Source organism: Balaenoptera acutorostrata, chromosome 7, assembly GCF_949987535.1.
Source record: "Balaenoptera acutorostrata chromosome 7, mBalAcu1.1, whole genome shotgun sequence".
NCBI lineage: Eukaryota > Metazoa > Chordata > Mammalia > Artiodactyla > Balaenopteridae > Balaenoptera > Balaenoptera acutorostrata.
Genome location: NC_080070.1, coordinates 45,505,514 through 45,533,225, shown reverse-complemented (window position 1 = coordinate 45,533,225; position 27,712 = coordinate 45,505,514). Strand labels below are relative to the sequence as shown.

The 27,712-nt window shown below is 37.1% G+C and overlaps 1 protein-coding gene across 6 annotated transcripts in view; it reads left to right on the top strand.

Moving 5' to 3' along the window:
• Positions 1-27,712, top strand: part of BBS9 (Bardet-Biedl syndrome 9) — a 465,641-nt gene that overhangs the window by 6,149 nt on the left and 431,780 nt on the right. For all 6 annotated transcript variants that reach the window (XM_057549919.1, XM_028164767.2, XM_028164765.2 and 3 more), the window contains 4 exons: positions 4,594-4,716; positions 11,586-11,736; positions 14,460-14,524; positions 20,546-20,659. In XM_057549919.1, the coding sequence (XP_057405902.1) occupies positions 4,605-4,716; positions 11,586-11,736; positions 14,460-14,524; positions 20,546-20,659 (442 nt within the window). In that variant the 5' untranslated portion in view covers positions 4,594-4,604. The remainder of the gene's footprint in view (positions 1-4,593; positions 4,717-11,585; positions 11,737-14,459; positions 14,525-20,545; positions 20,660-27,712) is intronic.

Below are 27,712 nucleotides of genomic sequence, written 5' to 3'. Positions count from 1 at the left end.
GTTGGTTTTCCTATCGTTCACTAATTTTTCAAAGATGTAAGACCTTATTCAATAATTTATTGTCCACCATGGTAAATGTTAACACCTGGGTCATGGGAGAACCAGTATGCAGAATTTTGGCATAATGGAATTTATGCAGTTCTGCTATGTATTAACTTATGTTTTGCCCTGGTATGAAAGTAAGTTGATCTGAAATGAAGCAGCTGTGGTCTTGTGAGGAAGAACCATTTGTTGGACCTAGGTTTGAAGTTAGCACCCTCTCCCCCAACCTTTTAAAAATTAAAACAAAGAGAAACAAACAAAAAAAATCCCTCTACTGACCCATGCTTTTTCAGTGTTTTGGATATTAAATTGCAGGTAGTGACAGCCTAATAATACAAGGGTCTAGAGTAGGGACAGGGTATGCAGAAGCAAGTTTCTGCCATTAGCTGTGTGATTTAGGGGAGTCATTATAATCTACACGATGAGAAGACCAGCTGATTGATGGGTACCGTCTAGCTGTTGAAGCTCTTGATTTTAAAAGTGAGTCTTTTTTTCAAACTTTGGAAAGGTAACTAACTGGTGACAGAGGTCACAGGAAAAAGGAAGAGAAGCAGAGCATTGCTATAAGAAAACATCCACTTAGACTATCAGGTATCCGTGCAACTAGTGCTTTTCAAATTTTAAGGTGCGTGTGAATCACTTGGGGATCTTGTTTGGGGTGGGGTTGAGATTCTGCATTTCTCACAAGCTCTTGGGTGATGCTGACCTGCTGGTCCAGGGACTACACTTTGGGTAGCAAGGAGCTAAACAATCTAGGAAAGGAGGGCTTTCAGAAGCTAATGAAGTGGTAGGTGACTAAGCAGAAATTGATAGAGCAGGAGAAACAGGAAGGAAGTAAATGTTGCCAGAGGTATTCTGTTACTAGGAATAGATACTAAATTTTATGATAGAAGTCCATGAGAAATTAGTGCTTGATGTAGAACAGTTCCATTTACACACCATGTTGGAGAGTTAGTTTTTCATATTGGAGTTTTTTTTCCCCCCATTATTCTAGCAAGCTGAAAAAATTTGTTCAGTAACAAAGGTTTTTAAGGCCATTTTCACATTATAGCTATTTTCATCTGATGCAGTCATGTGTGTTTATATTCAAACTACAGATACACGCACTTTTTCCCTTTCCTGATTATGCTTTTTATCCTTTTGAGTAATCATAGCCATGATGATGACTATATGATGACTGATGACTGTAGTGCTGTGAGTCCTCCTAGTGAATCATTGAATGGTATTGAATTTGGGTAGCATTCTGCCCTGTGCTGCAAGAGAATGACGTGTCTTCATTGCGGCAGTCCAATGGTATGGCGTATTATAATTTTCCAATGTATCTCGAGTACATAATGAGAATATATGGTATTTATTAAGTACTGTTACTTCCCTCTCAAATTAAAAAAATCCAGTAAAAGTATAATAGGAGTGTTTATTACATTTTTGAATACTTGCTGTGAGATTTGAAGTTTTGAAGTCATCTGGCAATTTGTATGGTTACATAGTGCCATTATTAATAACAGCTGATGCAGATGTTTTTCAGAAACTCTCCCACATGTTAAAACTCATGATAAGTTTATTTACCTGCTATGTATTTTTCCTTCACTTTCATCAACACCTTGCCTTTACCTGACTACTTTCCTTTTTAGCGTAAAGAGAGGGCCTTAGATGGAGTTTTCTTCCTTTTTTCCCCCTGTTGTTTGTTTCTTTAAACTTGTCACCTTGACATGATTTATGTTCACATAGAAGTTGCACAAGTAGTGGTTTCCCAATGATAAAGTACAATTATCAAAACCATTAAATTGACATTAGTACAATACTATAACTAAACTATAGATCTTATTTTGATCTCCCAGGTTTTATATTACATACGCTATTTTGGGGGGAGAAATATAGTTCTAAGAAATAAAATTTATCCCGTGAAACCACCACCAAAGTCAGGTTACAGAACTTTTTCATTACCTCAAAGAAATTCCTTTAAAGTCACAGCCTCTCTTAACCGTGGTAACTACTGATCTGTTCTCCATCAGTTTAATTTTGTAATTTTGAAAATGTTATAGAAATGGAATTATTTAAAATGCAACCTTTTTGTAAATCAACTATACTCCAATGAAAATTTTAAAAAAACCTAGATAAGCAACAGGGATAAGTTGTATAGCACAGGGAATTATAGTCATTATCTTGTAATAACTTTTAATGGAGTTAACATAATGGAGTTAAAATACTTAATCACTATGCTGTACACCTGAAACTCATATATATTGGAGCTCAACTGTACTTCGATAAAAAATACACCTGAAACTCATATATATTGGAGCTCAACTGTACTTCAATAAAAAATAATGAAGTAAGGAAAAAAAATGTAACCTTTTGGGATTGGTAACCTGTTTCTTTAACTCAGCATAATGCCCTTGTGATCCACCCAAGTTGTTGTTGCTTCATTTTAAAAAATTGCTGAGTTGTAGCTAATTCAAAAAAATACATGCACCCCAAAGTTCATAGCAGCATTATTTACAATTGCCAAGATATGGAAGCAACCTAAATATCCATCAACAGATGAATAGATAAAGAAGATGCGGTATATATATATATACAGTAGAATACTACTCAGCCATAAAAAAGAATGAAATTTTGCCATTTGCAGCAACATGGATGGACTTGGATGATATTATGCTAGATGAAATAAGTTAGACAGAGAAAGACAAATACTGTATGATATCACTTATATGTGGAATCTGAAAAATACAACAAACTAGTGAATACAACAAAAATGAAGCAGACTTACAGATATAGAGAACAAACTGGTGGATTCCAGAAGGCAGAGGCGCAATATAGAAGGCAGAGGGGCAATATAGGGGTAGGGGATTCAAAAGCACAAACTATTATGTATAAAATAAGCTACAAGGATATATTTACAGCACAGGGAATATAGCAATATTTTATAATAACTATAAATGGAGTATAACCTTTAAAATTGTGAATCACTATATTGTACACCTGTGGCATATAATATTGTACATCAACTATGCTTAAGTAAAAAACAAATAAATAAATAGCACTTTGCTTTTGGGGTCATTCATGGTTGTGTGCAGAGTTGCAAACAATTTGAGTCACTTGATATGCGTGTTCCCAGCTGATGTCACACACAGCGACTCTCTGCCTTCTTGCCTTCTTGTTTCAGCTCTCATACTATAAACAAGGATCCTTTTCGTAGTCTATTTAGTGCCATGTTTTCGACATCTCTGTGGTTTGGGTTTGGGTGTGTGTGTGTGTGTGTGTGTGTGTGTGTGTGTGTGTGTGTGTGATATTGCTGTTTAAAATTGTCCCCCAAAGTCATGCTGAAGTGCTGCCTAATGTTCCTAAGTGCAAGAAGGCTGTGACGTACCCTATGGAGAAAATACATGTAGTAGATAAGCTTCCTTCAAATATGAGTTATAGTGTTGGCCACTGAGTTCAATGTTAATGAACCAGCAATATATTAAATAAATTATCTTTAAACAGAAGCAAACAAAAAACAAAGTTATGTATTGATTGGTTGATGAAAATGTTGTAAATAGAGGCTTGCACGACCCCTAACCCTGTATTTCCTCTAGGAGCAATGGTTCAGTATTTGCTAATTCAATGTTTGCTGCAACCTTATAGAACAGAGTTTTTTTGAATAAAGAGCATTGACTGCGTATCCTAACATTTAAATCAGTGTAGCTTGAAGGAAATCTTCATTTATGTTAGATAAATGAATTTTCATAGAATCCCAGGGTATGTGATGTTTGTGTTGTAATTCAAAAGTCCAGTGGGCTTTCACATCCACCACATTCTTAACTCAGTGGTATGGCTGGTATATCCTCATTTTAGATGAGGAATCAAAGCACAGAGAGGTTGTGTGGGTTGCCTGAGGACACACAGGTAATTAGTGGTATAAATAGACTTACAACCCACTTTTCCTGGTTGTTTTTGGTGTGAATTTCCCTCTTCCATCTTCCTTTCTACAATTAGAAAGGGGAAATGGAGTGAATGCTTTTTGAGTACCTGTAATGTACCCCTTCCAGTGTTAGTCATTTGATGCATTTGATCTCATTTGCTCTTCTCAGCAACTCACTGTGAAAGCAGATGCTGCAGTCTTTTTAATGACCAAACAGAAGGGAAATTAGGTGTTATGCCTAGGAATTATGTGCTAACTAGTTCTGGTAGAATTTGAATCTTGATCCTCCGAAGAATATGTTTGTTACTTTGTACAGTTGTCTACTAAATGTCCCAGAATAGAGAATTGACCCAACATAAATGTATAATTTCTCAGCTTGACTTTTCGATGGCACTGCAAAATATCTGATTAATGTTTCCACTCACTTGAATTTGTGGTTTCACATATGTCCACAAAATACAAAAAATTAGAGTTGAATACAATGTTTTTTCTCAAAGTTGTCTAACTTTAGTTTGCTATTTATGCCTTAAGAGTTAATTAATTCAGAACAACAACAACAAAAAAGAGTTAATTAATTCATAAATCATGGTGTGAAGTGGACTTTTTTTGTGAAGTGGATTTTTATTATAAATAAATGCTTTCTTTTTTAGAGTGAGCGAAAATGTCTTTATTTAAAGCCCGTGATTGGTGGTCTACTGTTCTGGGAGAAAAAGAAGAATTTGATCAAGGCTGTTTGTGTTTGGCTGATGTTGACAATACTGGAAATGGACAAGGTAAACAACTTATGACCAAGCATCTTGGAGCAAAGCATTTTATAGGGATGGAATAAAAATGACTTCTTTTTTTAAATGTGTACTTTATAGAACTTAGGTGAACTGTCATGACTATGCCCTAGATTTTAAGGTAGATTTCCTTATAAGTAATATTTAAGTAGCAGGCTGATAAATGTAGTTATTACTTATGTTTTGTTGTTTGTGTTTTTCTGGTTTGTGTTGATTCTGTCATATTATTTACTGGAACTCAGAAAAATATTATAAAGCATCATTTAATTTGTTTTTATTTGTTGCAAAATCAGGTTTCGTAGGGTAGAGCTGGTAAAATATTTTGAATTTTGAAAATTTTTCTTTTGTAGAAGCTGCAAGAAAAATTATATTCTTTTAAAATAGAATCTGAAAGCCATTTACCAGAATGGAGAAATTATGTTAGCTCTATTTGTTTGTAGAAAACAATTGTTAAATCATTGATTTCATTTTTATATTTTGAAACTAGAAACAATATTCTATTTTATTCTTATATTATTTGCTCCTCTTTGCATCTTCATATAAGTGGTCTTTAAAACATTTTAGTTCTATATTATTGCTACTTGAAATTTATATTTGGTTTGAGTGATTTATAGTCATGAGCTTTTTTTTTTTGTAATTCAGATAGTCACTGGCCTCTTAAAAAGAAAACTTATTATAATAATTTTTCTTTTGTTCATTGTATATAAACATTGTCCCCTTACATTTTTCTTTATTCTATTTCTCTTGCCTATAATGAAAACAGTAGAATTTGGGGGATAAAGTGAAAGGAGAAAATTATATTGGCAAAGAAGAGTGGGAGGCACTAAACTGTTCTGAGCACCTACTAAATTGTTTCTAAGGAAAATCTGGGCCCTGCCCTCCTACTGATAGGAGAGGCGAAGGTCTTCTATTCATAAGGTGTCCTGAGCTGTTCTTCAAAGATTAGCAACCCTGCCTCCTGCCCAACTGTTTGTTAAAATTTATGATTCCTCTATAATTTGGTAGCATAGAAGAGTCCTACCACAAAAATACCTGCCAGAGAGAAACAATTTCAAACCCACCTCTGCCCAAACTATTTAAAGCTTAACTTGGTTGGAAACTATGCTTACTGATTATCTGAATAACATAGTGTTCACTCATCATTTCTATTAGAGCTCCTCACTGGGGTGCCACCAGTGGGTTACCAATATGCTGAGATGTTTCATCCCCCCTATTTACTTCCAGCTGTGAGCAGCTTCCTCTGTTTTCCCAAGCATGCTATGCAAAAATCATTCTGTGTGTATGTGTGTTCCACATAGAAAAAAACCACTGATCATTATTTCTCAAAGCCTGGACCACCTACATCATAATATTCTGGGGTGATTATTATATATGAAGATTTTCTATCCCAGATGTACAAGATCTTCTAAGATCATATTCTCTGGGGGGTAGATGGATTGGACGGGGGCTTAGGTATCTGCATTTTGACAAGCTCCAAAGTTGAATGGTGGCACACTAAAGTTTAAGAATTATTACTGTTGATCTTATGGAGTGGAAGTTTAGTGAGAGCAGTTTCGGAAATGCTCTGTTTGAAACAGAAGTGTCTGGTAGGCAGAATCGAGGTAGAGATTTGGGAGTGAGCAGTACGCTGGTTGTATTTGAAGCCCTGGGAATGGGTGCAAATGCGCCGAGAGAGAAGATGGAACAAGAGGGAAGGAACTTTAGGACCATAACCTGGAGAAGATGAGCATTAAGGGAGAAGCTTTGGGACAGGTAGTCAGTAATAGATTCTGAGAAGGGCAGGCAGAGAGTCAGGAGAACCAGTTGGGCTGATACCTGGGAGGCAAGATTTAGTGACGTGACGACTGATTTTTAAATTTCCATATTGTTTTGCGGCAAGTGGTTTGTTAGTATCCTTGGTGAGGGTGGATGAATGGGCATAATGGTAACAAAATCTAGATTTGCAGAGAGTGAAAGAGTTAGAAGTGGGGAAGCCTGAGTGTTTATGGCCCTTTAAAGAAACAGCTGTGAAGGGAAGAAGGGAGAATGATGACTGGGGACAATGTAGAGTAAAGAGAAATGGGAAAAATTCAGTGTGTAGCATAGAGGATATAATTGATAAAGCAGGGATCCAGAGAAGACAGTTGGAGGTGGGATCAAGTACGCAGATGGAAGGGTTAACTTTAAACAGGTTTGAGAATTTTTTTCACTGTGATAGAAGGCAAGAAGGTAAGAATGGACATAGATGAAGAGAAGTTTGCAGGTCAGTTTGGGAAGTTGAGACAATAATGCCAGTTGATCCCTACTTTCTCTGAGGTGATCAGAGAGTGAAAGGATAGTATTAGGCATCTTGAAATTGCTTTAGGTGAAGCTGACTTGATTCATAGAAGAAGGATTCCTCGTTAATCTTGAGAGAATCTGAATGGTTCAGCTTAGATTACGTGCTAACATATAACCTGGAGGGAGTGTTTATTGCAAGAATCAGAGTTAAAAACACATTATATAAGGCAGACTAAAAAATAGTTCTTATATTTATCTTTTAGCTTCTCAGCATTTATACCTTACATGGGGCAACTGTCCCTTGTACAACTGCACACACACATACTCTTACCCATCTGCCACAGGAGATAACTGCGTGCACCTACGGCTTCAGAGGCTCTTTCAGGGAGCTCTGGCTCTTCAAATCTAGGATCTCTGGGTGTTATACCTTTCGTTTGTCATTCGGTCATGATCATGTTCCAATATTCTGCTTCCTCTAGAATAATTGGTACATACAATCCGTGTTCACAACCTAATATATAGTAGTTGAGGAAAAGAAGAAGAGAAGGAAAAACTTAAAAGTTAAGATGAAGGAGCAGGAAAAACTGTATGGCAACTTGAAGAAGTCATGTTGGGAGCTACATCCTTTTGTTTTGCAACTGGTCACCTGGCTGTGTTCTAGGCCTCTTCATTCCTGGGGGATCTAGAACACTGACGCTTGCCTAAAGAGGGTTATAGTAATTCCATTTACTACTGATACAGACAGTACAGGAAGGGCCCATGGGGATCCCTGGGTTTCACTCATATTTCTTTCAGCCCCATTCAGCCTTTATGAGATGGTGAGGTAGTCCTGGTTCCTGCAGATTGGATTGTGGTCGTACATGTAAAGATATACTCCTGCTCCTGTCAGGTGAAAGCAAATCATTTCTGTTGGTCTCTGTGTATTGGAAAGGAGAAAATGCATTACTAAGATTTAGAACTGTACTCAAGCAGATGGGATGTATTAGTTGGCTCCAAGAAAAAATAATTTGTGGAATAACAGAAGAATTTAGAGTTACCATTTAAGTTATACTGATCAACTCTAACTCTATAAGACCCATTAATTAGACTTTGATATCAGCAAATCTGGTTATTAAACAGGGCTTTGATAGGAATTATCACATATTACAGAGTTAAGTGTTTTGGAATTAAATTTTGGAAACCACCCCAAATCAGGCTTAGGAGTGGTATTGATTTTGATTTTCTCCCTGTTGGAGAGATGGAGTTCCACTGGCTTCCGTATAGTCCTTTCAATATAATATCCCTCGCTCTGCATGTTAGAGAACCAAGTGGATACTCTACCGTTTTCTACGGAAATACATTTCCTTTAAGCTCTCAGATGCTGGGTGAGAGGTCATAGGTTGGCTTTGCTTTCCCACTGGGTGAACTAAATTAGGAAGTTCATTTATCATGGGATCTCCATAATTGGCAACAACAGTATCTTCCTGGGCTTCCAGAATTAGCAGTAATTTAGAGCCAATATTCAAGTGTTCTCATAAAGGTTGGGTATATACCTTTCCTCAGTACACTTGGATAAATGACTACTGGTCCAATAGGGAAGAATCTGAGGAAACTTCACATTAGGCATGTGTGGTGTTACAGCAGTCTATACATAACCTTGTCTTTGTTCAAGTGACTCTGAGTGTATAAATTGACTTAAGTATGGGGATCAGTGCTATGCCATGACTGTCTAATATGGTGGCTTGAGTTAGTCCTCTTTTCCATAGACCTGGACTACTTTTGGTTATAGACTTCAGAAAAGGCCTTAATTTGATAAACACACTATAGTACATTGTTACAATTAAATACTACTCAATAATAAAAAGAAATCAATCACTGGGAAAAAGGACCTTAATGAGTTGCCTGTTTGTTCCATTCCTGGGGATCCCATATAAATTAATTATAGCTTGTAATCTGTGATAGTTAGACTGTTACCTGAGATCTGGTTACTGTAATAGTCCCACTGTCTATTTTAATAATCATACATACACATTTTAATTCTAGGGGTTAAATTGTCACCACTTGGACTTGGCCATCCTGGTTTCCTCTTACCCCTGAGGATAGGGCTTTGTTGAAGTTGAGTCCCATTCTTTGTGATCAATGTCTTTACTTTTATGCAAGAAACCTGGAGAGACTGTGAACTCATTTGTTACTGCAATTTAAAACCTATAGAGTTAATCCCTGAACTAGATTCTTAGGGGTTAAGCCCCCTGCTAAAAGAGGTAAGAAATTCTGCAGACTCCCAAAGACCCTGAGTTTTATTCTTTACCTTGAGATGAGAATTTTGAGATTTAAACCTATCATTCTCTTACTTTAAATTATCCAGTGCCCTTAGAAAAAGCTATCTTATGTATGGTTTGGCATTCCTCCTTCCTGTTCATTTGGCAGCAGCTGTTCAGTTCACTAGAGTGTCACCTGCAATGGGCACAGTGTTCCAGATGCTTGGAGGTGTTAACTTGATTAACTGTTCTGTCACTGTGTACAATGCTATTTAACCCCACCTAGAATATGAACAGAAGTCTTAATGCTTTGTGCCCCAACTTAGCTCAACAACCAATTTCCAAATATCCCTGCAGGAATTGGTGTCTGTAGTTTATTCACTGGTGCTAATCTGTATATCAATTAACATCTTATTTTATTTGTTTGCCACAAAGTGACAGGAAACAATTATGATAAATGCAAATAAAAGAGAGATTGGAATGAGAGTGACATAGCTCTCCTGAATGCAGGAAGAGTTCATTTGGCCAAGCCTTAGTCAGAGACAGGAACCAGTATGTTTCCAGAGACCTTGTAGACCTCTGAGGCTGCCATCAGATCACCCAGCACCAGATTCATTTTTTTTTTAATTGAAGTATAGTTGATTTACAATGTTGTGTTAATTTCTGCTGTACAGCAAAGTGATTCAGCTATATATATATGTATATATGTGTGTGTGTGTGTGTGTGTGTGTGTGTGTGTGTATATATATATACATTCTTTTTCATATTCTTTTCCATTATGGTTTATCACAGGGTATTGAATACTGTTCCCTGTACTATAGAGTAGGACCTTGTTGTTTATCCATTCTATATATAATAGTTTGCATCTGCTAGTCCTAAACTCCCAATTCAACCCTCCCCCATTCCTCCTCCCCCTTGGCAACCATAAGTCTGTTTGTTTTGTAAATAAGTACATTTGTGTCCTATTTTATATTCCACATATCAGTGATATCATATGGTATTTGTCTTCACTTAGTATGATAATCTCTAGGTCCATCCATGTTGCTGCAGATGGCATTAATCCATTCTTTTTTATGGCTAAATAGTAGTCCATTGTATATATGTACCACATCTTCTTTATCCATTCATCTGTTGATGAACATTTAGGTTGTTTCCATGTCTTGGCTATTTTGAATAGTATCACCAGATTCTTAATGACATGTGTGTCTCTATTCAGGATTGAAATTCCTAGGATAGTACCTCTCTCATAGGGTTATTATGAGGATTTAATCAGTTAGTATATATAAGCTACTTAGACCATTGCCTGGCACCTAATAAACTCTCAATAAATAAGTGTGTAGAACTCCTTCTTTTAAGCTGATAGAAAAAAGTCAATGTATTCTACTAATCCAGGGATTTCAAACAACCCAAAGTATTAGTTTCCTAGGATTGCCATAACAAAGTACCACAAATTGGCTGGCATAAAACAACAAATTTATTCTGTCACAGTTCTGGAGACTAGAAATCCAAAATCAAGGTGTTGGCAGGACTATGCTACCTCTGAAGCCTCTAGGATCCTTCTTTGCCTCTTTCAGTTTCTGATAGTACCAGGCATTCTTTGGCTTGTAGATGTATCACTCCAATCTCTGCCTCCATTGTCACATGATCATCTTCTCCTTGCTTGTCTCTATGTCTTCACGTGGCATTCTCCTCTCCCCACCCCTGTCTCTGTTTTCTCTTCTTATAAGGATACTAATTGAGTCCTATCACTTACCTAATTGAGTGTGACCTCATCGTAACTTGATTACATCTGCAAAGACCCTATTTCCAAATAAAGTCACAGGTACTGGGGGTTAGGACTTCAACATATCTTTTTGGGGGACACAATTCAACCCATAATACCTATCCTACTATTTCCTCCTTTTGTACCCAAGACTAGAAATTGTAAATCAGAGCACTCTGTCTAATGAGGCCTCAGTGTTTTTACACTGAGTTAATACGGTGTTTCAACAGCCAAAACCAGGTATAGAGTTGACACTCTATGACGAAATCAGCTTACAACCTGATACTGGTCCTTTCTTAAAAGGGCTTGCTTTGACTGTGTTAAATTATGGCTACGACCCCAAATCAAGGCTTAAGAAAAATGTAATATGTTAGTACATTTGAATATTGGTGATGTAAAGCTATTTTTGAAAAGCTATGTGTTATTAAGATAAGTTCACTTTAATTACATATTCTATTGGCAGATTGGTTTTTGCATATGAAGCAAAGCTGGATTCTTTTAATTTTTAGATTTCTCTTTTAGACACTGGAAATTTTATTTCCAAAAAATTTTTGTTGCTAATGTTTGTTTCTTTCTATATCTTTAAAAAAATCTCTTTACAGATAAAGTAATTGTGGGTAGCTTTATGGGATACCTAAGGATCTTTAATCCTCATCCTGTAAAAACAGGAGATGGAGCGCAAGCTGAAGATTTGCTTCTAGAAGTGCATCTACGAGATCCAATACTGCAAGTGGAAGTAGGAAAGTTTGTTTCGTAAGTACAGCCCACCAATTCCGGTGTTTTATCTTAATACTTGGAGTATGTCAATCCCTTACTATGTCACTTTTGTGGATGCTTCAAAAAAAAAAAAAAGACTATCTATGAATTAAATATATTTCCTGTATATTGTCACCTAGGTGGTCCTCATGTACTGAACATTTTAAAATTTGGAAACCTGTACATTTAAGATAGAATAATTTAGGACTTTTTTATAGTAACAGACATAAGATGCCTGATGTGTCAGAAGCTTAAAGGAAAAGAGATAAGCTTTTGAAAAATAACCAGACAAAGAAATAGAAAGTATTCACCACTTAAAGCACTAATTGTCCAGTTTTAAACAAACTGTTTGTTTAAAAAAATTAGACATCATAGCAGTTATGTGATTTGGTGCATAACTTTGAAGCTTTGAAACGAATTACTTATTTGGGGTGGAGAGGTCCTTAGTTTCTTAAAGGAAGCCAGCTCACCCCACAAAGTAAGTCTTTGGTTCAAAGTACTTTATTTTTAAACCTTATTTATTTTAGAACACCGTTTATTATTTTGCATTTTGTGTAATATATCTGCTTTTTATTTACTGATGATATTGCTGATTTTATCTTATTTTCATACATGCATTTTCTTAAAATTAAGCCCGTATTTTTTAATCATTTATAAAAGTATCTATTGTGAAGTGTTATGTAGACAGAGGTGGCCTTGTTTTCCCGTACCTTTTCTTTTTGAGCGCCCTTTTGCTGTCTTAAGTCTGGGAGTGCCCTGAGCTCTGGATTTTGGCTCACTCCAGTTGCACATCGTGACTTATTGGCCCCAGGTTCCACTTGTTCAGGGCCCTGACTCCTACTAGAAAAACCTGAAAGACTGCTCCCGAGCATTAACCCTCTTCTGGTAACACGATTCATTCTGTTGGGAAGCTGCTTCGTGGATGCTATAGGCCAGGACATGAGATGGGACTTTTATGCCCTGTGACAGGCTGGATCAGGATGTTATGATTGATGTGGCTGGTAAATATCTACTCCATCTCAAAGCTGATGATGATTAGGTGCCCATTGTGTACCTAGCACATATTAAATATGATGGATGTATAAAGTAAGGAGACAAAAGAATTCTTGCCTCTAAGAAGCATTTTTACCTTTTCATTTTTTAAAAAAGTGGAATGCTGTCACAATCATTCTACACAGTAGTGTGGCTTTCACCTGTGTGATCACTTGTTTGAAGGGAGGAGGTGAACATTAATGATACTGTACTAGTATTAATTGACTAGTACTATCTCATTAATCTTATCTGTAAGATGTGATCTGCGTTTAGAGATAAGGAAACTGGCTAGAGCTCAGAGCTTTAGGTTACACAGCCAGCATTCAGGCCCAGGTCTGTCTGACTCCATTCTTTACTGTCTTTCCATGACATCATGTTCTTTTCCTGTGCATGATGGAAAGATTGTTTTGAGTGTTACAGGGTACATATAAAAATCTTTGAAGGCGGTCTTGATTATGTGATAGTTGTGTATATTTTCATTTTCTGGTAGTAGAGTGAGTTGGTGAGTATTTATATATTCACTGTAACAATGTTTTGCAGGTATTATCTAATATAATTCTTATTTGATAAATGACAAACTCACACTCTGAAAGATTAAATGATCACAGAAATATCAAAGTGCAGAGTCAAGACCCCAGTCCAGGCCTTCAGACTTCAACTCTAGTCCTTTCAGTTTAGAACAGAGTCTGCATCAGAGGTCGAACATCAGAGGCCTGCTTGCAGATTAGTTTTAAATTTAAAAGAATTGCCAACATTTAGGAACGAGAAATTTTCACATAAAAATCCCTGCTTTCTGGCTTTTCTTGAAAAAAATGTGGAGATCTGGCCACAAGCCCAGAGCTGAGTAGTCCTTGCCTCCTTTAGTCTGGCCCTAGTCTCCAATTGATCACAGCCGTTTACACCCTTTATTCACTTACATCTTCTGACTTGACCCTTGAAGACTTTGAATTTGGGATTTCTGGATTGTGCCTTGTCTCTGGAAACCACTTGATAGGGGCTGGGAAGTGTAGTGGTGACAGTGGCCGTTTATTTCTATTTGATATTTAGACCAAACTGAAATATTTTCAATACCTTTAGTATAATTTCAGACCTCCATGTGATATATGCCTTTTGCCAATGATGATTAGCATTCTGTAGTGCTTTATACTTTACAAGGTGCTTTCACATGATTTTTATTTCATTTAATTTAAACCTCTTATTTTCCAAAAGGGGAAATAGGCTTAGAGAGTGTAAGTGACTTGCTCAAGCCAGGACCAGAACGTGGGTCTCCCCCTCCACACACACCCTGCGGCTTGCGGGATCTTAGTTCCCTAACCAGGGATCGTACCCGCACCCACTGCAATGGAAACGTGAAGTCTTAACCATTGAACTGCCAGGGAAGTCCCACGTGGATCTCCTTATTGTGGGAGAGCACTCGTGAAGGCACCTCTGATATGACTTTTGCTGGGAGACTCCCTTGGCTTCAATGTGAAGGCAGCTCCTTGAGGCAGAGTCCTTGGGCCTCTGGTATTGCCAAACTGGTTGCTTGTTGTTCAATTTATTTTTCAGCTTTGAATGTTATCTAGTGAATTATTTAGTTCACTCATGATAGGTTATGGTTAAAATCTCTTTTTAAAATCATTTTGTCATTTTTTTGGGTTACATCTGAAACTAGTATTAAAACTTTTAAAACTTTCCCTGTTTTTCAGAGGTACTGAAATGCTTCATTTGGCTGTGTTGCATTCTAGAAAACTGTGTGTCTACTCTGTCTCAGGTAAGAAACATTTTTTTCTAATGTAGAATTTGTACTAAAATCTGGACTTCTTAATATTAGGTAAGAATAGTTAATATTGACTCAGTTGAAGGTTTTCTTATCTTCCTTAGCATTTTCCCATTGTTCATTTATTCTTTCAGGTACAAAGGCTATTACATTTTCTTGGTCTGCTATTTCCATGCATACTTAAATTTCTATCACTGTAGAGGGTTCCTTGGAATCTCCTTCCTCTGAGGAATTGTGTGCAGGATTGCCTATGACTAATAGAGGCCAATTCTGGGTATTTAGGACACTTGAGTCTTAAGAAATGTTCAACAGCAACAGCAAAATTCATTAGATGCTGAGTCATGGTGGTTTAAAGTACATTTTCTTTGGTGAACCTCGAGTATTTCTCTTTACAGTTCCAATTTCTTGGCTTTTGGTTGTCTTCACTCAACCAGACCTCAAGGCATTTATTTGAGACTTAATTAGGTTTCATTCCCTGACATGGTTCTGTGGGTACAAGTATGAAAGTTAATTGCATTTTGGTTTCAGCATTTTGGCCCTTATTAAATATGAAAAGGTAACTTACAAATTTTGTTTCAGTTATTAGATAAATTTTAGTCCAAGTTGACAGTTATTTTTATGACGTGCAATATGGGGGAATCTTTTAACGGATACAATAAAGCTGAGTGTCTGTGGACCTATTGCTTATACAAAAGATACTCTCTTTCGGAATTTGCTGTAAATATTAGCTTCTAGGATTTGGATGTCTCACATTCATTTTCTTGATTTGGGCTTTCTTTGTATTTTGCTTTCAATTTGAGTCATGATTCATATTTACTGTCACTGAGCTGGATTTTTTTTTTTTTTTAAATTTTATAGCTACTTTATTTATTTATTTCTTTATTTTTGGCTGTGTTGGGTCTTCGGTTCGTGCGAGGGCTTTCTCTAGTTACGGCAAGTGGGGGCCACTCTTCATCGCGGTGCAGGGACCGCTCTTCATCGCGGTGCGCGGGCCTTTCACTATCGCGGCCCCTCCCGTTGCGGGGCACAGGCTCCAGACGCGCAGGCTCAGTAGTTGTGGCTCACGGGCCAAGCTGCTCCGTGGCATGTGGGATCTTCCCAGACCAGGGCTCGAACCCGTGTCCCCTGCATTGGCAGGCAGATTCTCAACCACTGCGCCACCAGGGAAGCCCTGGATTTTTTTTAAAAAAATAAATTTATTTATTTTATTTTTGGCTGCTTTGGGTCTTCGTTGCTGTGCGCAGGCTTTCTCTAGTTGTGGTGAGCAGGGGCTGCTCTTCGTTGCGGTGCGCGGATTCCCATTGTGGTGGCTTCTCTTGTTGTGGAGCACAGGCTCTATGCAGGGGCTTCAGTAGTTGTAGTGCATGGGCTCAGTAGTTGTGGCTCGCGGGCTCTAGAGCGCAGCCTCAGTAGTTGCGGCGCACGGGCTTAGTTGCTCCGCAGCATGTGAGATCCTCCCCGACCAGGGCTCAAACCCATGTCCCCTGCATTGGCAGGCGGATTCCCAACCACTGCACCACCAGGGAAGTCCCAGAGCTGGATATTCTTAGGCCATCTCTTTTTGGGGCAAAGATCTATTAGATTTTGAAGGCAGCCTTGATATATGGTGTGTGGTAGGCATACTTGTTGAATGAATGAATGAACTTATTTCTAGGTAATGCTGAGGCAATTGGTAGTGGCTATTTATTACTCTCTGTATGTTATTTTCTTCTTTCTTCTTTTCCTTATCTGTTACCACTATCATTTTCTTTTCCGTTTCCATTCTATTTATATCAGAGGCCTGGTAAACTACCTCTTACTGTCATTGCTAAATACTCTTATTGGTTTCATGGTAAAAGATGTTGCTCCTCCTAGTGGTAGGGCAGATATTTAGTGTTCCAGAGTAAATGGAGAAGGTATGATATAGGCTACTTTATTGCAGGAGTCTAGTTGTTCCTCTGTTTTCCATCATAAGCCTGTTAACTTCAAGTGATATTTTATTAACAGGTATGGAGGAGGAGAACTTGCCCACAGTAACTCTTGAATACTGCTTGGGGTACTGGTCCCTTCTAGAGGCTCTGGGAGCTCTAAGAGGGCAGGAGAGGGAGACATCCTAAAATCTAGAAATTAGGTTAGACTCTTGGCTTTCCCTGGTCCCGTTTGAATGATGGCTCAGAAAGCCAGAAGTCTCTAGAGTTTCACTGGGGTGTAGGGCATAGACTAGGGATGAAATGTGTGTTTATCAAAAAAGGCTAGTGAAAGAAACTGGCATGTTTGGTCACAACTTGTTTATGGGACATTGGTATCCTCCTTAAAATTAGTGTTGATAATGAAAGTTATTTGTCACGGGAATGGCGATTTTATTGCTCTTTTATTCTTTCTATTCATTTACAAGCTTTGTATTCTCTGGGGATGAGGAGTTGTCCAAACTACATTCCCTTACACTCCACCTCATTTTCCTTCTCTGTCTCTCATTTCTTCAGCTTCCTATGATATTCATAGCCTGACAATTTGTATATTTTTCCTGGCTTGGCTTAAATTGAGAAGCAGAGAAGTTAATGTTTTTGTTCTCTTGAATATGTTTCTTGAGGTACCAGACTGAACTTTTACCTAGCTTTTACTGTAACAGGGGAAGCATAAACACTTTCTAGTTTAAGTGAAACCACTGGTGTCAGCAGATGAAAAGTGTTAGCTGAACTTGACATCCTTAACCCTGATGGCCCCCTCCCCAAAGGTTTTTTGTTTTCTTTTATGCGCTAATGTGCTCCTAAAAAATATTTGAGGCAAATTAGAGGAGACCTCCTGGATATAGCAAACAACTCTTAATAATCAGAGGCTAGTGTGCTGACTTTTTTTGGGGGGGGGGGTGATATGTCATTAAATGCAGGCTTAATACAGAGAAACAGCAGGGTCTTGCTGACCTGAACTTTGCCCATCTTATATTCTGGTAAAGGAAAAGCATCACATGGCATCTCAGATTCCTTCCTGATGGGCTGCAGTTTCTGAGTAAATGGTTACAGATGTGTGAGCTTAAGCCATACTGATTATGTTCTTTTAAATATTCTTTTCCAAAAATTTTGTACTTACTAAGCATTTGACATATTTATAGAATTTTAATATTTGCCGTGAGAGGGCAAAAGGATGTCTCTTTACTTTTGACAGGGTTATATAACCTAATTTGATTATTTAATACAATGAACCTTTTAGCTTACTCTGTAATGGCTTTTATTTCATTTAACATCATTAGATTTCTCAGCAGTTATGTAAAATTACACCAAAACCTGTTTTCAAGGTGACCTTTGATTGTCCAGAGAATTATTTTGTTTAAATTAGGTCTTGTTTAAATAAGACCATCAGCATAAATGTTCTGATATCCATTTACTATCTAATTGATGAAACTTTACATTAACTTTAGCTATATATAGACTATTATTATAGATATACATTTACTGTATTCAGTCTGTATATTCAAGGACAAAACATATGTAAGTAATTTTAATCTTATGTCATCAATGCTTCTCTAGAAAACAAGTGATCAGAATTTTTAGATTTTCAGGTACTACCTTTATTCCAAGTTAGTATTGAAGGAAGATAAATTGTCTTTTGTTCTCCATAGGTGCACTAATACATTTTAAAGTGCTGTCACCTGAAATTTAAAAACTTACCAATGCATTTGCAGCTTTTTCAAGACATAAATCCTAATGTCATTTCGTGCAAGTTTGTTTAAATATTGACTGCTGACCCTTGTGTTCACTGGCCTTTTGGCTAGCAGGCATGCGTAAGTGCATTCCTTACTCGGAGGGGTCCATCTGGTTTTAGGTGCAGAATGAAATTTGGAATTTCTGTAGGGACAAACCAAAAGTTTCTTGGATTTTTTTTTTTCCTGGTTTCTTAGAGGCTAGAACTGTCCTTAGGTCAATGCTGTGAGTTATGTTTTTAGAGTTTTTGTTTTTTGTTTTTGCCCGTGTGGCTGGTATGGTTGTGATTACCACCAGTTTCTCTGGACCTTACTGATTTTACTACCATTTAGGTTCCAGAAAGCTTTCAATCTCCTATCAGGGTTAGCTGGCAAATTTGAGTCTTTCTCTTTGTTTTTTTACTCTACTGGTATGTGAGTTGTTAGCATTTTCAGGGGCATAGATCTGAGTAGAAGTGGTTCTCCTCCAAGAAATCCTTGCCTGTTAGTTTTTCTCTTTCAACCCTCCACCTTCCAAATGAGGAAGAGAAAGCCAGGGAGAGAAAGGTGGAGGTGAAAATAACATATATATATTATATTGAAGTATAGTTGATTTACAATGTTGTGTTAATTTCTGCTGTACAGCAAAGTGATTCAGTTATCCATATATATATATATACACACACACACATTCTTTTTTATATTCTTTTCCATTATGGTTTATCACAGGATATTGAATATAGTTCCCTGTGCTATACAGTAGGACCTTGTTGTTTATCCATTCTATATATAATAGTTTGCATCTGCTAACCCCAAACTCCCAATTCATCCCTCCCCAGGAAATAACATATTTTTGATGCTGCTTTTTTTATTCAATTTTGGAAATTGTCATTGGTTTACCAGGTTCCCTGAAAGTTGTTAAATGATGGACAACCAGGTACCAGGATATATAGTGCTGGCTCTGAAGACCTAGTTTGAGTACTGTGTCCCTTATCAGCTATGTGATTTCGGGGGAAATTTATTGAATTCTTTTTTAAACTTCAGGTGCCTCAGTTGTAAAGTGGAAGTAGAAATACTTCTGTTCTTGCAACCTCAGTGTACACTGGTGAATCCTTCTGGACAAAAAACAAACAAGTAAATGCACATGTATAAATATGTATATACATACATACAAACATATATTTAGATTTTTAAAAAATAAATTTATTTATTTATTATTATTATTTTTTTATTTTTGGCTGTGTTGGGTCTTTGTTACTGCACGCAGGCTTTCTTCAGTAGTTGTGGCACATGGGCTCAGTAGTTGTGGCTTGTGGGCTCTAGAGCACAGGCTCAGTAGTTGTGGCACACGGGCTTCGTTGCTCCGCGGCATGTGGGATCTTCCCAGGCCAGGGCTCGAACCTGTGTCCCTTGCATTGGCAGGCAGATTCTTAACCACTGTGCCACCAGGGAAGCCCCTATATTTAGATTGTTTTAATCATCTAATATTATCCAGTTTGGGACTATTTCATTTGCTTTGTGATATTTTAAGTTTTTCTTTTAACTTTTGCATTTTTGAACGAATGACAAAGATGCTTCTTAATGGAAAATGTTACATTTGGAATCATTTTTCTTTCTAACACCTCTTTTAATCATAATGTTCTTGCCTGATCACTAGGATATAGCTCTAACCGTATATACTCTAGAAAGCCTAACAACTAGAGAGTAAAATGCGGATAAAGAATCTTTTCTCATTTGGAATGAACTACAAAGTGATTGTAGCACATATGATCTATTAAGTGCAGGGAAAGTATTTTTCTTTGTTTTGAAGGAGATTATTCTTGGCAGACTTCAAAGAAAACATATTGCTATTTACTTGCTGAGAGAAGCTTTAGATCTCTCTATTAAATTAGAACATAATATATTAGGGGCTTGAATATTTTGAGAGTTGGGACAGAAAATTGAATTGCTTGAAAGTGTGGGGAATTTTTTTCTTAGACACTTTGATTCATGTCTTTGGTCTATCATTGTTATAAATGCAGGGAACTTAACCTCATTTATTTCAGAACTGAAATTGGAGGATTTTGTTGTTACTTAAATAATTACACTTTACTCAGTCATAATGGACATAGATAACAAAATGTCACCCAGGGTAGTATTTCATCTATTGGTATAATCTAGCTGAGACTTAAATTGTTTTAACTGTGCTGGCATTCTGTGTCATCAGTATACTAATTGTTCATAATACATATGTTTTAGTGCTTTGCCATTTTAAATTTCACTGAAATTGAATTACTTGGAATTGGTAAGAGGATGAGAAGATATTAATATATTTTAATGTAAACAAATACAAAGCAGTCTTTTTATTTTTTTCTTTTTAGGAAGCTTGGGTAATGTAGAACATGGGACCCAATATCAGATCAAATTGATGTATGAACATAATCTTCAGAGAACAGCCTGCAATATGACTTATGGATCATTTGGTGGTGTAAAAGGTAATTTGCATTTAATCATGAGTGTGCTATTGTAAGGGCCAGAATATTTGGCCATATAAAAATGGAGAATTATGTGGTATGAATCTTAGAGAGAGTTAAACATATTTTATTGAAACCTTTATATTCAAATACTTGGGCAAAGTAATAAAAAAAGAAAACTTTAAACATTGAATGTGTTTGATTTTCATATAACCAGCACTTTTATGTGATCTACAGAGACATTTCTAAAACTGTCTTTTCTTTACATTTTGTCTTTTATAAATGAGCTGAGTGAAATTGAGCTTTTCTGTGGTGGAACTGTGTCCCTGCCTCTCTCAGTGGAAGAAGGGGTTGATCTTTTCGTTGATGGGGGTCCCTGCTCTACTTAGGCAGGGTATAGGCAGGGTGAAGCTGTAGACCCCTGTCTCCACCCAATCCACCTCCAGGGCCACTGTACAGGGTTGTGCAGATTGTTTCTAAACCAGGGCACCTGGACCAGGGGCATGTGGAGACTGAAATGCAGACCTGATCCTGCTCATCAAGCCATGTGCTCTGGCCTGGAATAAACATCCCCAGATGAAGGGTGCCTTTCCTAAATTTCACAAAGGCATTACCTTTGCGAAGTACTGGCTCAGTGAGGCTGGGTTCCTCCCACCCTGGTGGTATCTCTTTCTAATTAGCGCAAGGGCTGCCACCGTAGTTCCAGAGCTTCTGAGTTACCAGGGCTTGGTGCTTGCTTGTGTATACTGTTGCTCTTGGTGTGGGAGAATAATTTACAATCCAACTCCTCTCACTTCACTGTGACAGGACGATAGAGGAGCTGCTGGTGCTGAAATGAGGATAGGAAGCCAGGTGTCGACACCTGTGTGATTGTGTGTGTGTTTTGGGGGGGGGCACCTGATGAACATGTAACTAGGGATTTTATAATATAGCTCTCTTTGGGCTCAAGTTTTTATGAGTTTATTGTTTAACTGTTGTGTTAATAAAAAGTAGGCTACCTGTGTTAGATTTTGCTTTAGTGACACAAAAAATGTCTTTATTTTGGAAGCATCCTTCATTCATGTGAACTCACTTTTTTCATATATAGAGGTAAAGGCAAGAATATTTTGGGTGGTAATGTACAAATAAACATTTTGTATAATTAAAGTGATATGAGACAAAACACTTGGCTGGATTGCAGTATTGCTTACCTTGAGTAACAGGAATGTTTGGATTATTTGAAGAATATGGGAGATGTCTAGAGTGAAATGAAGAGAGGAAAGAAAAAGCTAAAATTTGATGAGAGGCTAACTTCTGTGAGGTGTCCCCTCCCAACTTCAGCTGTTAGAACTGATTTCCACTGTTCTTTAAAAAAATGTCTGATATGATCGGGGGACCTAGGTCTCCCCTGTTTAATTAACTATTTTCAATGTTCTTTCCCCTACTAAATCCCCAAAAGAAAAATGGCTAAATTCTATACATCTGGAGTAAAAAAAATTATTGTATGAGGAAAAAGTGCTTTGGCTAAATGAAAGTAAGTTTTTATTTTTTGGTAGTATCAAGACATTTATTTATTTATTTTAAAATTTATTTATTTTTTATTTTATTTATTTTTGGCTGTGTTGGGTCTTTGTTGCTGTGCGCAGGCTTTCTCTTGTTGCGGCGAGCGGGGGCCACTCTTTGCCGCGGTACGCAGGCTTTTCATTGCAGTGGCCTCTCCTGCTGTGGAGCACGGGCTCTAGGCGTGCGGGCTTCAGCAGTTGTGGCTCGCGGGCTCAGTAGTTGTGGCTCGCGGGCTCTAGAGCGCAGGCTCAGTAGCTGTGGCGCACGGGCTTAGTTGCTCCGAGGCATGTGGGATCTTCCCGGAGCAGGGCTCGAACCTCTGTCCCCTGCATTAGCAGGCAGATTCCCAGCCACTGTGCCACCAGGGAAGCCCTATTTTTAACAAGACAATTCTTTAGATCACATGTCAAATGTTATCTTACATTGATTGCACTGTACTTTTAGTTTTATTACCAGATCAAGTTAACCCAATTAAAATAAAGTTTTAAATAAATTAAATAAAAAAGAAATTCCTTGCTTTTGTGTGACATTTTTGCTATATTCAGTAATGGACTTTCAAAGTAATTAGAGTTGCTACTAGTTTTGGAAAGAATAGGTAACTTTGTACTTATATATCTTCTCTTAGTTCTTAAATTATGCCTTACATTTAAAAAGTACCTTTTGAAAAAACAGGAGGTGATTATAACGTATCTTACTTTCCTATGGTTAAGCAGGATATTTCCCAATTTGAAACAGAGAGATATCCGAGTAGCAGAAGCAATTATTCTGTTTCATGGGTTTGAAACACTTGCATAATATCATTGAGGTATCTAAAAGAAAACATGAAAAAGTAATGGGGTGGGGCTTCCCTGGTGGCGCAGTGGTTGGGAGTCTGCCTGCCAAGGCAGGGGACACGGGTTCGAGCCCTGGTCTGGGAAGATCCCACATGCCGCGGAGCAACTAAGCCCGTGAGCCACAACTACTGAGCCTGCGCGTCTGGAGCCTGTGCTCCGCAACGGGAGAGGCCGCGACAGTGAGAGGCCCGCGCACTGTGATGAAGAGTGGCCCCCGCTCGCCGCAACTGGAGAAAGTCCTCGCACAGAAACGAAGACCCAACACAGCCGTAAATAAATAAATAAATAAATTAATTAATTTATATATAAAAAAAAAAAGTAATGGGGTGGTAAAGTAGTAAAAATTAGCCTTTTTGGGGGATTGGCATGGGGAATGGGGAGTTACTGCTAGTGGTTACAAGGTTTCTTTTTGGGATGATGAAAATGAACTCAAATTAGATTATGGTGATGGTTGCACAGCTCTATAAATACACTGAAAACTACTGAGTTGTATACTTTTAAGGAGTGGTAAGTAAATTATATCTTAATTGTAAAACTGTTAAAAAATTATCCATGGGATAAAACTTGCTGCTAGAGAGGTGATAGTACAGTCTGTACATCCTACATGGCTTGTGGCCATGTAAAATTTTACAGTACTATTACAAAGCAGGTTGGCTGTTAAGAACTGTGAAAATGTTCTTGAATGCTGATATGTGGTTTACGGGAATGTATATTAGGAAGTGATCCAAAATGTGAAAAAGTCATATCAAATTGACATATATTTAATTATTTCCTTCCTCTTTGTCCTCCCTTCCTTCCTTTTGTATATACATATATTTATTTGTAATATAGAAAAATTAGAAGTGATCTAAATGAGTAACAGAGGAGAATGATTAAGTTTTGATGCATAGATTCAGTGGGTTATTATGAAGCTGTTGAGATTAAGTTTGGTTTGCTGAAATGAACGTCTTTGAATATAAATCTTTGCCCATGTTTCTTATTATTTTCCTAGGATAGAATGTAGAAGTGGAGTTATTGAGTCAGAAGGTTACAAAGTACTTTTTTTCTCAAAAAAGCACCCCTGCAAATTATATAAATATATTGTAAAAAGTACAGAACGTAGGAAGAAGAAAGTAGAAGTCACCCCAAGAAATGCACATTTCAAAAGAAAGCCTATTTTCTAAGCCTGATGCTGCTAGTGTGTGTCTGATGTGCACCTTTACAGGAGAGAGCTTTTAATCTTTTAATCTGAAAACTTCCCTAGGCTTGATCACTTGATCTGAGGTTTTTTTTGTTTTTTTTTAATCTGAGTTTAAAAAAGGAAATTGAAAAATGTTTGTCTTCTACCTTCCTCTGTATTTAAGATGTCTTCTTGTGGAATTATTAAGTTGGGTAATCGTGTCAGCAGTCTTCAAGAAAGGAATTAAGCAAAAAGAAAACCTAGCAGCATTTTAAACAAATGTGTTTAAAGTACTGGTAGGCAGAGGGAGTTTATTTGGTATGTGTATCAGAATGAACTACCACTAGATGGCAGTCCTCTACAACCTTGGGCTTTAGTTGGGTCTCCCTTTGAATACAGAGGTATGGTAAAAAATCACTAACGGAGGAATTTTTATCCCAAATAATACTTTGCCTTTTGCTAAAAATAAATGTAACTTCAGAAGAGCAATGGAGTGGTTCTTTAAAAAATTAATTATTATAGGTAATATCTCAGAATATAATGTAAAAATGCTTTCTAGCTGTTCTTTTCAAATTTTAATTTGCATCCAGATCATGAAGGGATCATGATAAAATTGTAGGTTCTGGCTCTGTAAGTCTGGAATTGGACCTGGGAGTTTGAATTTCTGACAGTCTCCCAACCGATGCCAAGTTGCAGAGATCTAGAGGTTTACTGCCACCCTGCATCTACTGAGTGCTTATTCTGTACCAGGCACTGTCCTAAGGGCTTTATAGGTTGAGTAACTTAAGATATACTTAGTAAATGGTAGAGGAGGGATTCCAACCCAGGCTCTCTGCTTCTAGAATCTTATGGCATTAACCATACTAAACTGGGCTATCTAGGCTATGAGTAAATTTGCTTTCTCCCTGATTCAGGAAAAAAACTTTCCAATCAGAAAGATGTGTACTTGGTTTGGCTAAAGATGGTGCATAACTTTGGTTCTGCATAGATTATGGAAAACATGTTGGGTAATTTCTAGGTCAGATATTTGCTTTCTCAATTTCATTTCTTTGGTTGGTATTTTGGTTTATAAGAAAAGTACCCCCTAAAATAATCAGAGAGTTTATATGTGTGTGGAGGTAATATATTATTTGAAATTAGCAAAAGAGTAATTACTGTTTTTTTCTAACCTTTTTTTTGTTTGCTTGCTTGTTAAGAAAACCTTTTAAAAATACCCTTTATACATTTGCAAAAGCTCAAAGGTGCGTTCATTTGATGCCGTAAGTTTTGGTTTTACCTCAAGCTATGTTGCAATGTCTATTAATGAGAAAGAAGTGCTAAAGAAATAGGAAATCTAGTTTTATGAACTACTTGAAGAATATTTGCCTAGTAGCTTCCATTATTTAAACTACTACCTGCCATTCCAGAATTTAAATAAAAATTCTTTCCATATTATACTTTTTAGAGGGAAATGATTGAAATGTGCGATATTAGTGGCTATATTGGGCTGTTTTTTTTTACAGAGGGGTGTGGAAGATGTGTTTGAAGTTTAAAATGTTTATAGTTTCTTTGATTTTAATCTAAGCTGCTTTTTTTTAAAAAAATAATATTTATTTATTTATTTATTTATTTTTGGCTGTGTTGGGTTTTCGCTTCTGTGCGAGGGCTTTCTCTAGTTGCAGCAAGCGGGGGCCACTCTTCATTGTGGTGCGCGGGCCTCTCACTATCGTGGCCTTTCTTGTTGCGGAGCACAGGCTCCAGACGCACAGGCTCAGTAGTTGTGGCTCACGGGCCTGGTTGCTCTGCGTCTAAGCCGCTTTTTTGAAGGAACATGTGACTCTGGGTTTTGTAAATATGGTAGTTTATCTATGCTTTTTATACTATTGACTAATGCTTGCAAAATTTAGTGAGTGACATAAGTATGGACAATCAAATTATAGTTTGGAAATATACTAAATCAATTTTGAAAAGGTGGATTTGAATTGATTTAAAAATATGTTACGGGCTTCCTTGGTGGCGCAGTGGTTGAGAATCTGCCTGCCGATGCAGGGGACATGGGTTCGAGTCCTGGTCTGGGAAGATCCCACATTCCGCGGAGCAACTAGGCCCGTGAGCCACAACTGCTGAGCCTGCGCGTCTGGAGCCTGTGCTCCGCAACAAGAGAGGCCGCAACAGTGAGAGGCCCGTGCACCGCGATGAAGAGTGGCCCCCACTTGCCGCAACTAGAGAAAGCCCTCACACAGAAACGAAGACCCAACACAGCCAAAAATAAATAAATAAATAAACAAATAAAAATAAAAAAAAAAAAAAACAAAAAAAAACTCACATTAAAAAAAATGTTACTAAAATTGGTGTTATTTATTTTGTTTGGTAATTTGAATTCTACTTGTTTTTGAAAAAAGGAACAAGTGATATACCTGCCAGATTTTCCTCTGCTTTTGTTTCATTGTGTCACTACAACTTCCAATGGTTTTTGACATGATACTTTACCTAATTAAGATAAGCTTGCCATTTCAGAATAGTATTTGGAAAAGGACATCATTAATGTTTACTGACAAAAACCCAGTGGTGGAATGAAGAAGGAAAATTATTGTTTTAAGGTCAACAACTGTGTATACCTAGTTTGGTAAAATATGATACTTTATGTAGTCTATGTGATGTATCTTGCTACTATCAAGATAAATTTGAGCTGGAATTTCCTTTACTCATAATGTGACTTATAGACCCTATAGTTAGTTGCATCCTCAATTACCCAAAATTTATCCTGTAGGGCTGAGACAGGTTGATGAACCTTATAATGTATAGGAATCTTTCAAATGTGTGACAAGAACAGTGGGAAGAAATAGTTGATTTGTTGGAGATGTATGGGAACTTTCAGGGACTAGAGCAAGCGTGGTAATTGCATCATCTCTCTCTGTGTGTCTGTTTGTCCATCCATCCATTCATCCATCCATCCATCCATCCAATGCCCATTTACTGAGAGTCTTCTGAATGCCCAGGCACTGTACTAGTTTCTCAGAGTAGAAAGATTATAAAGTCTTTGAGGAGTCTTCGAGGACACAAGATGAAATCTTGATCTGATGAACAAAATGCCTTCCATGATATTTTGTTGAAAAATTTAACTTGAATACATTTTTATTTGAAAAATTACACTGGATTATGATGGGCCAGTTTTGTTCCTTAAAACTTTTTCCCATTACATAATTTGTGCTTTTTAGTCATGTTGAATTATTGCCATCTCTTCATAATGAATTGTGGTTCATTAAAAAAAAGGCTCTATAATACTTCAATAGTGATTATCACCACCATCTGGTTCTTTATTCAATTTTTAACCTTCTCCAACACTTTGCTTCTTTGCTCTTATTTTTCATATTTATCTTCCATTTATTCATTCATTCTATCTATCTATCTATCTATCTATAATTTTACTGTGGTAAGAAAAATTAACATGAAATCTACTTTTTAAATAGATTAAAAAAAATTGAGGTATAAATTGACATACAACATTATATTAGCTTCACGTGTACAATAGAATGATCTGATATTTGTATCTCTTAACAG